We start from the raw sequence: 12,080 nt of genomic DNA on the forward strand, positions 1-12,080 counted from the left end.
AATATACCCTTTGCATTCTAGAATTTCTCCGTGATGTGAGTTTCAAGCAGACATATAATTTGAGTTAGTCAAACCAATATACATACACATACTTCTCTGCAGCTAAAATACACATACTTCTCTGCAGCTAAAATTCTCCATACTTAAACATCTACATTACAATACCAAAAAAAGAACCCTAGTTCATAACTAGCCAAAAGTACACCTGAAAGAGGAAAACCACCGATTGGCACCAAAACCCAAGAAGCACTTGGTGTCGACAAGCTTCGGGTACCAGAAAGCACTAACTCATGACGAAGCTCGGCTTTCTCCACCAAAATCACTAACCCCCAACTAGGTTAAACTGAAGAAACACCCGCGATGGAATAGTTCATCTGCGCAACTTCTTTGCATACCTGATCGAGAATGGCGAGAAAGTCCCTCACCACCATGAAAAACCTGAATGGGTGAGCTTCCTCCTTGGCGCAATCTCCATGGAAGTACTCCGTTAGCTCCCTCACCAGAGATAGTGTTATGCTCTCTTGGGCCTGAACTTTCACAATTTCGCCTTCTGACCTTCGCAAGAAGGCGCTCATCACCTCGTGGAACTGCAGGTTACGGTCTGTTGTACTTAACGCAGAATTCAGTCTCAGTACGTTGTGAATTTTTCCGATCCCTTCTGCAAGCTTCGATACGCTACCGCTTAGTGCATCTGAGTCCATAACAGCTGCCTTCTTCACATTGTTGAGCTCCAATCCAAGCCTCGAAACAACATGAAGGCCAACTTTTTTGCACTCGAGATCATTGAAGAGAGGACTTTTGTCCGGTTCAACCATTTGAAATTGGGTAGAGAAATGGCGATAGCCTTCGCCTTTTGCGATTTCCTGGACGACAAAGTGAAGGAGGGTGGTCCTCCCGTCGGAGGCTTTTACATCAACGAGTTTCAAAAGAGTGTCGAGCTTAAAGGCGTGAGCATCACCACGGTTTGTGCCGACATTCATTCGGTTCCCGGTCTTAAGAACAGCTTCTAGAAGCTTGTGGAACAATCTGCTTCCCTTTAGCTCTTCACAAGCCGCCTGAAAAATGAAAAAAAAACACAAGGAAAAAGCTAATTATCACAAAAAATCAGAGAGTGATGAGTTGTCTTTTGTTTATTTAGAGTAAACTTAATTTCATATTTGAGACCATCTGACCATATGTAGCAGTGAATATGTAAAAGAAAAGGTTGCACAAACAGGGAAGTTCCCATTGTGGCATTTATAATTCTCACTGTTTCCATTTTTTTTTATTTTTTGTCTCCTCATCATTCATGTATAATTGCTGCACTACTAGAACTATTTTAAGGAAAAAAATATGTGATAAAACCAATAAATAATTCCTCTGATGTGAATTCAACATGCTCTAATCTGCTTAAAGCCGATACGCTATTATTCTACATGAGTAGAATACAACAACTCTAATATTAGATAATTGAATTTACCTCAAGAGTAGTAAATAAATTCTTCACATCATTAATCTCTGAGTCGAAATTGGCAACGTAAAGCATCGCGTCAACTCTCTTAAAAGTGAATGGCACATCTAGCATTGCCTTGAGGAATGATTCGGCTGGTCCAAGCTTGACTGGGGAATCATCATTGTGTTCTCTCAGTTTAACCTCCTCTTCTTTGGTTGGAGCCATTTTCATGAGCAGCTCTAGAAGATCATTTCCCAGCCTTTCCATATTACCTGTTACGGACAAAGACGATACTGTCTGAAATGGCAATCGTGGTTAAGATGTAAATGTTGCGCAAATAGAAGCCAATAACAACTGATTAAACTTTTTATATTAGATAGCGTGCAGAAGATAATTCCCATGTATAGATGAAATATCAGAATTTAATAGCCAGAAGGAAATGACAAAAGTAAAGGGTTCAAGGGAGAAGTACAACATAAGTTCAATCATTGAGAGAGAGAGAGAGAGAGAGAGAGAGAGAGATCAACTTCCCTCATGTTATAAATAGAACCCTACAAAAAATGGACATGTGCAAAATTAATACTTGAGGAACTGAGAATTACTATTAAGATAAGTGTTAATATTGAAGGCTCAAAAAAGTCGCATTCATTACCGTGTCAACAGAAGTATAACAAGCTAGACGCCATTTAATAAGAGTTCTTTTATTTGGGAAATAAAAATTAGTCGCAATAACATAAGAACTTGCAAGGCAAATGACCATAGAATATTTCTAGATAATTTCCTTATTCAGCATCGACTAAGTAAACATCGAGCATGTTCTTCGATCTGGAGAAACAGAGCAACCATTTATATCCCCTCACGAAACTTAGCCCAGAACTTTTACAGAAGGGCATCCAACTTATCTTCTAGCAAAGAGCTTTCTCAAAATAAGAAATAGGCCATATGCTCCAATTAAATGAATTTGTTCTCGGTTAGTACGGTTCACACAATCTAGGGTAAAAGTAGTATCATTCCCCAACACTAACATCGCATTCTAAAAAGGAGATACATAACAATTAATGCATGTGAACAAACCAATTGGACACAAGTAGTACTAGCGAAAGTTATTATGAAGTTATGGAAGTGGAAATATAAGAAAAACCTTCCAAGATGGCCTCACAAACTTCCTCTTTAGAGACGTTTAGTGCTCTGAGCAAAATAGCAATGTTCTGAGATTTCTTGGGATCAAGCAAGCCATTCTCTTGATTTGTTGAAGAAGCAAGCTCCCTCTCCTTCGATTGCGCAGTGTTTGTTTTGTTATACACAAACAGTGTCTCAATCATCTCCTCGTTTAACCTACAAAAACCAATTGAAATGTCTAAAACAGTTTATTTGAGTTCATGATGCAGCATCCAAAAATTGACAGAGATATACAAACTAGTCTGCGTTCTAGGGTTTAAGGTTTAGGGTTTAAGGCGGATTTACTGAAACGAGCTTGACTTCAGCTGATCCCACACCATTTCGCGATCGGAGCACATGGGGACTTTATCCCAATGCAAAGGCTTCAACTTGGGCCGAGGAGGCACGAGGGCCGGCGGCTGCACCGGCGGTGGCGGCACTGCCGGCGGAGGTGGAGGTGGCGCCGGCGCCGGCGCCTGCCGCTGTTCCGAGGGCGGGTGGGATGATGAGGGGGTAGACGGCGGTTTCCTCTTCGGAGGCGACGGCGTCGGCGGCCGCAGCAGCGACAGGCGCGGAGACGGCAACGGCGGAGGGCGGAGGCCGTCATCTCTAACGGCGGCGGCGGAGGCGGCATGAGGGGGAGGAGGCGGCGGCGGAGGCTCCGAGCTCCGTGACCTGACGGCGGAGCGGCTAGGGCTCAAAACGGTTGGGGGAGAGGAGGTGGTGGGGGAAGAGGGCGAGGGCGAGGAGACCGCGTTCGAGGTGGGATCCGACCCCGTGCTCAGGGTGGAGCTCCGCGACCCGCATTTCTCCACGGCGGCGCCGCCCCCGCCGTAGCTCCTCCGCTCGCTCGGCGGCGGAGCGTCGCCGGAGCACCGCTTCTCCCCGGCGGAGCCACCCGACGGGGAGAGGAACTCCCCGGAGGACGACGAGGAAGAGGCCCCCTGCCGGAACGGGCGCGGGAGCGGCGGGAGCGGGCGGAGCTCCGGCGAGCCCAACTTCGAGGCTGCGGCGGCGGCGGCAGAGGCGGAGGTGGGGTCGGGGTCGGGGGCGGTGGGGGGGGCGGGAGGAAGACGAGGTGCGAGGTAGAGGAACTCGGAGCTAGGGTTTCGAGAGGGGACCTGTTGGGGGCGTCGGAGGGGGCGGAGCCGGGGGAAGAGGCGGAGGGCGTCGCGAGCGGGGGGGCTTGGCGCTGCGTCGCCACCTCGGCGCTCGTCGAGGTCGGCGGAGAGGCGCCGTCGTCGGAGGCGGCGGAGGAGGTGGAGGAGGAGGGAGAGGGAGAGGGCGAGGAGGGCGAGGGAGAGAGCGGGAGGACGAGGGCGGGGACAGCTTGGAGGCGGCGGAGCCATGGCGGCGTCGTCGTAGGAGGCGGAGGGGAGAGGAGGGAGGAGATGTTAGCGGGAATGTGGGGAGGGAGGAGGCGGAGGAGAGAGAGGTAGAGGAGGAGGAGGGGAGGGGTAGATCGGGAAGAAGGGGCGCGCGTTGGTGTTGGTGTTGGTGGTGGGGGTGGGGAGGGAAGAGGAGGGGTATTTCGGGAAGGCCGGGAGAGAGGGGGCCTGAGCCGGTGGGAGAGACGAGGACGCAGGGGTGGTCGAAGGGAAAAAGGAGTGGTGGAGAACTCTCCGGTTGTGCAGGGGAGTGGGGGCGTACTCACTGTAATCAGTGTGGGCGCAGATGAAGAAGATGAAGATGAAGATGAAGATGAAGAAGAAAAGGAAGAAGAAGAGTTTGGCCAACATTGTTGTGGAGAAAGAGATAAAGAGGGAGAGGGAAATGGCGGAGTACTCAGGTAGTGTAGTGTAGTGTTGTGTAGTGTAGTGTAGTGTGTTTCTTGGGGAGAGTGAACTGGGAAGAGCAGCAGCAGCAGAAGAGGAGGGAGAAGAAGAGGAGGAGGTCACTTTTTAAAAACAAAAAAAGAGAAGAAAAGAAATTGCACTAGTTTCTATCTACTTTTTTATTCTTTATTTTTACTGCAGTTGTGAACTGAGAAGCAATATTATTATTATTATTATTATTATTATTACTGCTGTGCAGTTGTGAACTGCGATGAAGGAATGGTGTTAGATTATTTTATTTATTAGTGTCCGTCGGAATGTGGAGAGAAGCCAGAAAATACTAGATTCTTGTTTGCCTCTTTCATACTACCCATTTTGACCATTTTGAGTTAAAAATATTATCGATGATGATGATCACGGCGGGCTAAATTACGTGTAGGAATTAATACACCGGGTGCAGTCAACAATTTCTGCGCGCCAACAGTTGTTGCGCACAGCTGTACTGTACTCTGTTGGCTCGGCTCACTAGACCCGGCCTAGGAAATATCTTTTCGCTAACGTACGTTGTGTGCGGGTTAGTTTAAAGTGTGAAGGCGAGCAGGGAAGTGATTAACATTTCGGTGTCTCGTGCAGAGGAGAGGCAGTGAACTCGAACTTTGCAAAGATTTGGTCTGATTAGAGATGCCCCCCCACCCATTCCAGGAGAAATTATTACCTGCTTCTCATACCCCCACCCAACTTGTCTCAAAATTAAAATTTAACTCTTTTCAGTGTGTTCTTGTACAATTTTTTGTATATAAAAATTTTAGATGTTGCGGTTCATTAGTTTTAAAACATACACATTCTTAATGCATATATATATATATATATATATATATATATATATATAAAATTAAGTGTATAAAATAATAATATGCATGTACATTTGGTGCAGGACCATAACTTTTCCTCGTTGGACCCGAAGTTGAGACAAAGGAGCATGGTTGTGGGCGACAGTGCCGGAATTCCGGCACAAAAACATCGCTTTTGGCTTCGGTTTTTTTTAAAACCGTATGTAGCACATAATACGATTAAAATTTTGATTAAAATTTTGAGAAAAGTAGAAGAGAAAGCAGTAATATCAATTAGGCTATAGATTAGCCCTTAATTTATTTTACTTATCTGTCGCGTGACTGTTTATACGTGAACTCCTAACATCGTATACATATGTAATCTAACAAGCTAAAATCTGACCGACCGTCTTTATAGTAAGTGGCAAAGGACTTGGTAGTTGGTACCCGAGATTCAAGTTCGAATTCTAATTAATTCACATTTCCAGCTAAGCTTATTTCTAAATGAAATAAACGAAATAGATAGCGTGCTACCTATTTTTCAAAAAAAAAAAAGGTAAAATCTGGATAAACTACCGCTCTCTCGTCCTAAATTTTCTTTAGCGGAACATTGCATAAAAAGTTTGAATTGGTAGAGGAGTGTGACTACAGTAAATATGATTAAATAATCTCCCAAAATAGTTGTAATCATCTGATTTGTTACTACGGCATGTGTACAGGTTAACTTGCATCATTCAGATCAGCCCATAATAAGAGATACTAAAATCATTCATCTTGTTACAGGACACAGCTATACAGGGACGAAGGACGGAGAATCACAAGTGGATCAGGCTCAGATAATAATGTCCGAAGCAAAAATTAAAGAGCTAAAGTAAGTATAAGGATCTGGGGCCCTTCTCCCTGCAAACATAAATTGGAATGAAGCAAACACTGTGAGCCTGTGAGCTACTGGGGGTGAGAATGGTTCCTATCCACATTCACACATCTTCGACATTCGTCTATATATATATATATTTTTTTGAGAAATAGATAGCAAGCTACCTACTTCATTCATTAAGTTAAATGAACTGAGCGTACATGTTGGAAGCAGCTAAGGCTTCCGAGATACAGGCAAAAAAATGGAGGGGGGGGGTGACAAGCAAAAGATGAGGGCGGAGGCAGGGGAAGAAAAGAAATAAATAAAAGAAGAAAAAAAAGTAAGGAGCACTTTACAGCACGGCTGACCAGCTACTCATGAGTAGTTTGACACATTCTAGCAAACGAGATCTAATCTCAGATCACGTACACATTCGTCTATATATATATATATATATATATATATCCTGCTCAGATCATGCTAAAACCAAGATCTAATCTCAGATCACGTACTTAAAAGGGAGTGGGCAAGTTTCATGCATAACAGTAAAATCGGTGTTGTTATGAAATAACAAGGTGATTGTTCTCGCATGTGAAAGTAGCTCACCAAACTATAATAAAACAAGACCATTGTGGAGAAACCAAAGTGACTAGGAAAGTCCCTTCACAAACGTTGCTTTCTTGGTGGGGCCCATGAAGCTGTGGCCCAGCCCACTAAGCACACAACGTTGTCTTTTTGCTGAGTGGGCTTGTGCACCTCCACCAAGCATGTGGCCTTTTAGATAAGGGAAAAAGAAGTTTCAACTTTCAAAAGCGACATTTGCATTTGGGTTAATTGCATACAAGTTCTCACAAACATAGTGAATTACAAATATATTTCTATAAAATTCAACTTTCATAAATTAATAAGTTATTTCTACAAATGTTTCAATATTTTTAGATATATTCCTCTGATTTGTTACCATTAGAGAACCGTTTATATTTCTAATTTTTCCATCACAAATATATCCCTGAGTAAAATAAATATATTAATTCTTATCTAGTTTTACCTTACAGTGCATGCACGAGACAATGAGTAAAAATAACATTGTGAGATAAAAGTGCTATAATTAAAAATTTTGAGAGGGCAATATAAAGATTTTTAAAAAATAAAGAGGTAAAATATTAGACCGAATATTTATAGAAAAATTTTATGCATTTTATTCAACTAAAATTTTATATTTTAGACAGTTATCATTTTTTCTATTAACTATTGTATCTGAATTTTTTTTTTATCAAGTTTCCTATTTTTTCATATAATAATTGCCCCTTAATACGAAGTTAATAATAACAACACAAAAACTGAAGTTAAATCTTAATTTTGATGATTTAACCAAGTTAATTTTTTTTGGAAAGATCTATTTCCGTTGATGCGACATATGCCATCTCATTAGCCGTTCGTCCACGCATTCCCACTCCGGAAAACGATCCCACCCGTCCATCGACCTGCACTCTGGATGGCGACACGTGTCTTAAGAGATTCGAACTCCCTCTCTCTCCCGCATGCGGACTTATCCGTACGGTGGGAGCGACGCGATCCGCACCGTGAGTCCTAATCTCGTCTCCCCTTTTCCCTTCTTACCAAAACCCTTCTTCCTCCTCTATCCTCAATCTCTATCTCAACGCCCGATCGCTCGAAAATAGCAAAATTGGGGAAAAATGGAGTGAAAATCGCAGCTGTACCCCACCAATCGATCCCTCGTCGTCTCTAGATCAGCTCCGTAGCCCTCGATCATGGTGGCTTTGTAAAAATCGGGTCCAATTTGAAGCAGTAATCGGCTTCGGCGCAAGCGCTTTTAGGGTTTCCTTTCGCTTTCGATTTGTAGTGATTTTGAGGAGGTTTTGGTGATTAATGGGGAAGAACCAGGCGTACAAGGCGATGCAGAGGGCTCGGGTGGGCTCGAGCTCGGCTGGGCCCGAGCAGATCGAAGACGGAATGGTTCGTACCCTTCCATACCATCGGAATCTTATGTTTCCTTTTACTGCTTTTCTATTCAGACTCTGATTGTGTTGTGTCTCTTTTAGAATTGACCTTTTGTTGATTGGTAACGTGAATATTCTTTTGGGGCGCTTTTGTTTGCAGCAAAAACACTTCTTTTTTAGCTTATTATTCATGCTAGTGAGATATAGATAACCAAGGTGCATATTAGATGTTTATTGAGTGAATTAAGTGTCACTTGTTGGGATTTAGTTGGTTTTAGTTGTAGAATGTGGATCGGATTAATCTATTTGTAAACAATGAGATTTCAGTTCTCTTTAAGTTTACTGTGTGTTAAAGAGATCATGCTACTGTTTTGTTTAATGGTACCTGTGAAAACCTTATTTGTTCTTATGAATTTGGTAGACCTTTTCGTAACTGAGAACGTGCCAATTTGAGTCATATAGTTTTCTATTTGATATCACCGTGGGAGGATTACAGTTCTTGGAGAACAGATGTTTCATGTCCGGTGTAGTTTACGTTATAACTGGTTTTAGACAAGTACTACCTCAATTTTTGTGGGACAAATAGATGTTTCTTATTGGAAAAGTGAAATTTCCTTCTTATACTTTATTATTGGATCACTACGAGTTTCGTGCATCAATTACTTCTATCTGGTTGAATTTTTACTAACAAGGACCGTCACAGACGGATGGTTCATTTCATTCACCAGCGTGGCATGCTGCTCGCTTGGCCAGCCTCAAAACATCTCACACCATAACATGGGAGGAATTCAAGAAGAAACAGAAGGTAATGCATCTTTGCTGGAGAATGCAGGTTTTTAGTATTATTTAGGATGTCATTTTCCCCTCTACTGTTGTCTTTCTCTCTCACTTTTATTGCTTTTCTTTTCTTTTTTAACCCTCCAATTCTTATTATGGCAAGACTATCCATTATATCATCTCAAGACTTAGTTGTTGTGGAATCATATGTTGCAAAGAAACACATCATGTAAGGATGGAAAACAATATGGACTCATATTATGTTTTGACAATGGATTTAAACCAACGCGTCATATGGACTGATATCTTGCAAAGAAAAGTTCAGTTATTTTTGTGATTGGTATACGAGATGGAAGAAAATATCCATGTTAGAGGTGATAGAGGTTAGTGGTTTTTATGCTGCAGGCTCCAATAAGTTGGAATATATATTTAAACACATGAAAAAGTTAATCCAAGACTGAGAAGACTCGCTAGATTTCAGTGTTCAAAGGCTAGAAGTGTAAGAGTATCTTGTTGTTATTAGCATGTTTAAATAAGTGCCGCAAGATGCTAACATCTTCTTTAGTAATGTGGCAGTTACCTTCTTAGATATACTTTTTACTCTCCTTTCAAACTGTTGAATACTAAGTTACTTAAAACACTAGATTGTGAGATATGATATGTTCTTTATCAGAGTGAAACTTCAGAACATTGGATTGTGATGGTATTATTGTTATCGTGATTTCTCTCATATCCTGTTTGTCTTTAGGAAGATGAACTAAAGAGAGGTGAGCTGGAGGCTGACAAGGACAGAATGATGAGAGAATATAGAGCTCAGCTGGATGCCGAAAGGGCTCAGAAGCTTTCTCATGGAAGAAACCACTCTGGAAGGAAGTCCCATCACAAAAAAGGTAGATGAGAACTTAGTGAATTTCTTTTGTTTGGAGTCTCAGATCTTTTAAGTGTATAATGAATTTTATTTTCATAGCGACAGCAGAATCCAATTATCCAGCCTTCTTTTGTTTGCAAATTTATAGAGATAACTTCTGCTTCTGTATCTTCTGCTCCTGCTTGTGCTTTTCTGACCATGAAATGCCCCAATGCAGATAGGAAAGATAAAGATTTGAAGAAACGTAGCAGCAGAAAGAGAAAGGTCTGATCCTTTTGCTAGTTTTTTTGTTCCTGTACTACAGATACTGCTTCATGGAATAGCATCAATCAGTAATCCTTCCTCCCCGCCACAACACTCCAACAGATCTAATATTTTGCTATTTTTTCATTTTGGATTCCACCGACCAGTAATCTTTAAAAAGTTCTTATATTTCTTGCACCACTATTTTTTCCAGTAAATGCTATTGTAGTATACACTTTGGAGGACATTTTAATTTTATCACGCACCGCATTTCTAAGTCCAGATTTTAGAAGGGAATGAGTAAATTTACATTTAGATATGCAAAGGAAAGAATGGAATTGAATATGAATTATTGGTATGGGGAGTAGTAAGGATAATATGGTATAATGAGGTAGTTTTTTTAGTGTTGGAAACCATGATGGAAGGAAAGAAATATGAAAAAAAAAGAAGAAAAGATTAACAGATTAGAAGGTAGGACTTGCTGGCTAGCCAAATGCTAATGGGAGTCAAATTGGCGGAGCCTAGATAGTACATTTTTTGTCTATTATATTCCACTCCAGATACTACAGACATCATACATGGCATTGTGTTAGGTGGAGCAAGTAGAGACTTGAAAAGGCACTCCATGGTTATCGAACTTCTGCAAAGTAAAACTTTCCTAGAATAGCTCTTGCACTTCCATGATCCTTTTACTTTCAACTTCTACCAATTATTTGAATTGCATTTTTATTTAGAAAACATAAACCTAACACAAACATGTGTAATATCTTTTATGCCGCGCTCTGCATCTTTACATTCGATATGCATCTATTTGGCAGCAGAGGAAGTCGTCCGATTCAGGTTCCTCTAGTTCATCATCTGAATCTTCGAGCAGCGATGACGAGGAGAGGGAATCGAGGAGATCCCGGTCGAGCTCCAGATCGAAGAGACGAAAGAGGGAGAAGAAGCACCGGTCGAGGGCCAAGCATTCTTCTACCAGCGACAGTGAGGAGGGCGGCGGCGGCGGCCCGGTGAGACTGTCCAAGTTCTTCGGAAATGTGAAGAACTAGACCTTTTTTAATGTTTGCTTCTGTGGGTCTTCTCTCCTTGTGTGCTCTGAGGAAGAGAAATTATTGGAGCTTATTGTTTCAATGTAGGTGGCTGTTTCTGTGTTCCAATTTGGTATGGTGGATTTCGACAGCAACATTGCCAAATTTTCTGTATTATTGATGGGCTGAATTGTTAGGTGTTTGATGGTGACAAATGCAGGACATTTTGTCCCATTCGTGAATTAGTTTAGCACTTGAAAAGGTGTGAATTAGCAGCCAATATTCCTATGCTTCTCTTTTCTATTTTAACATGTGCAATCTTAATCACTATTAATTCAGCATTTGTTTTTTTGAAGAGAAACATAGTAAGCTATTCAGTTCATTACTTTTTTTATTTGAAAATTAGTGCAGCTAGAAAAATAAAGTAATTAAACTTCTAATTTAGAACTATCAAGTTACTTAGTCAAGTGGGGATAAGTCCGCTAGGAATTCAGTATGCTTTTTGATCGGTAGTTTGGTTTTTGGGGCGGTAAGTTATTATTATTGTTTTGAAGAGAAAAATAGTATGTTATTTATTTCGTTTATTTTTTTTAAAAAAAATTTAACTGAAAATATTATTTTTAAAAATTAAATTTAGCTGAAAATATTAAATAACTAGGCTTGAAACTCTAATAAGTTATTGTTTTAGTTTTCGGTGTACAAAGTTTAAATTGATAGTAACGCATGCATTAACTAAAGTCTTGATTCATACTGCTGCTGTTTTATTTTATTTTTTCAATTTTTGTTATAAAACAATATAGAACGAGATATAAATTGCTTGTAATTTTTTTATTCAACATATTTGTTTAACAATAAAAATTTAAAAATTTAAAAGCAAGTTTTATTTTAAAAAACTTTTGAATATAATTTTATTTATCGTTTAGCCAAAATATCTTGCAAGCTAATTAAAAACAAAAATATTGCTGAGATATCAAATTATACAAATTTACTGTTTAAAAAGATCCAAGGCAACGTGACCGCCAAATGAGGCCTAAGGGAACTCGTTATAATACATCCAGTGATACACTACTGTAACAATTAAGATGAAATTGCACTGCATTAGAATTGCTGTAGAGAGTTCCAACGAAATGGCAAAACTTTTACGAACTTGCA

The 12,080-nt window shown here is 40.8% G+C and overlaps 2 protein-coding genes across 3 annotated transcripts; one reads left to right on the top strand and one right to left on the bottom strand.

Annotated features, from left to right (window-relative positions):
- Positions 5 to 4,515, bottom strand: LOC109723342 (formin-like protein 1). The gene is made up of 4 exons (XM_020251679.1): positions 2,897 to 4,515; positions 2,574 to 2,767; positions 1,460 to 1,704; positions 5 to 1,055 (listed from the first exon to the last, which is right to left on the bottom strand). The coding sequence occupies exons 1-4, from the start codon at positions 3,937 to 3,939 to the stop codon at positions 339 to 341; spliced, it is 2,199 nt and encodes a 732-aa protein (XP_020107268.1). The 5' UTR covers positions 3,940 to 4,515; the 3' UTR covers positions 5 to 338.
- On the top strand, positions 7,618 to 11,239 carry LOC109723482 (protein FAM133A-like). 2 transcript variants are annotated; one of them, XM_020251866.1, is made up of 5 exons: positions 7,618 to 8,028; positions 8,716 to 8,817; positions 9,538 to 9,679; positions 9,875 to 9,921; positions 10,722 to 11,239. In XM_020251866.1, exons 1-5 carry the CDS (start codon positions 7,942 to 7,944, stop codon positions 10,947 to 10,949), a joined length of 606 nt encoding a protein of 201 aa, XP_020107455.1. In that variant the 5' UTR covers positions 7,618 to 7,941; the 3' UTR covers positions 10,950 to 11,239. The 2 variants fall into 2 exon arrangements, with proteins under 2 accessions (XP_020107455.1, XP_020107454.1); XM_020251865.1 differs by having other exon boundaries at positions 7,619 to 8,028; positions 10,719 to 11,239.

This window comes from Ananas comosus, linkage group 17, assembly GCF_001540865.1.
Source record: "Ananas comosus cultivar F153 linkage group 17, ASM154086v1, whole genome shotgun sequence".
NCBI classification, from domain to species: domain Eukaryota; kingdom Viridiplantae; phylum Streptophyta; class Magnoliopsida; order Poales; family Bromeliaceae; genus Ananas; species Ananas comosus.

What these genes read in the sequence shown, in the direction of transcription:
- LOC109723342 (XM_020251679.1), bottom strand. Translation starts at nt 3,939, where the DNA reads ATGGCTCCGCCGCCTCCAAGCTGTCCCCGCCCTCGTCCTCCCGCTCTC. An exon ending in CTGAAGTCAAGCTCGTTTCA is followed by an intron (nt 2,768 to 2,896) that starts GTAAATCCGCCT and finishes TGGTTTTTGTAG; the next exon opens with GTTAAACGAGGAGATGATTG. An exon ending in TTGTGAGGCCATCTTGGAAG is followed by an intron (nt 1,705 to 2,573) that starts GTTTTTCTTATA and finishes TGTCCGTAACAG; the next exon opens with GTAATATGGAAAGGCTGGGA.
- LOC109723482 (XM_020251865.1), top strand. Translation starts at nt 7,942, where the DNA reads ATGGGGAAGAACCAGGCGTACAAGGCGATGCAGAGGGCTCGGGTGGGC. An exon ending in AATTCAAGAAGAAACAGAAG is followed by an intron (nt 8,818 to 9,537) that starts GTAATGCATCTT and finishes GTTTGTCTTTAG; the next exon opens with GAAGATGAACTAAAGAGAGG. An exon ending in GTAGCAGCAGAAAGAGAAAG is followed by an intron (nt 9,922 to 10,718) that starts GTCTGATCCTTT and finishes TCTATTTGGCAG; the next exon opens with CAGAGGAAGTCGTCCGATTC.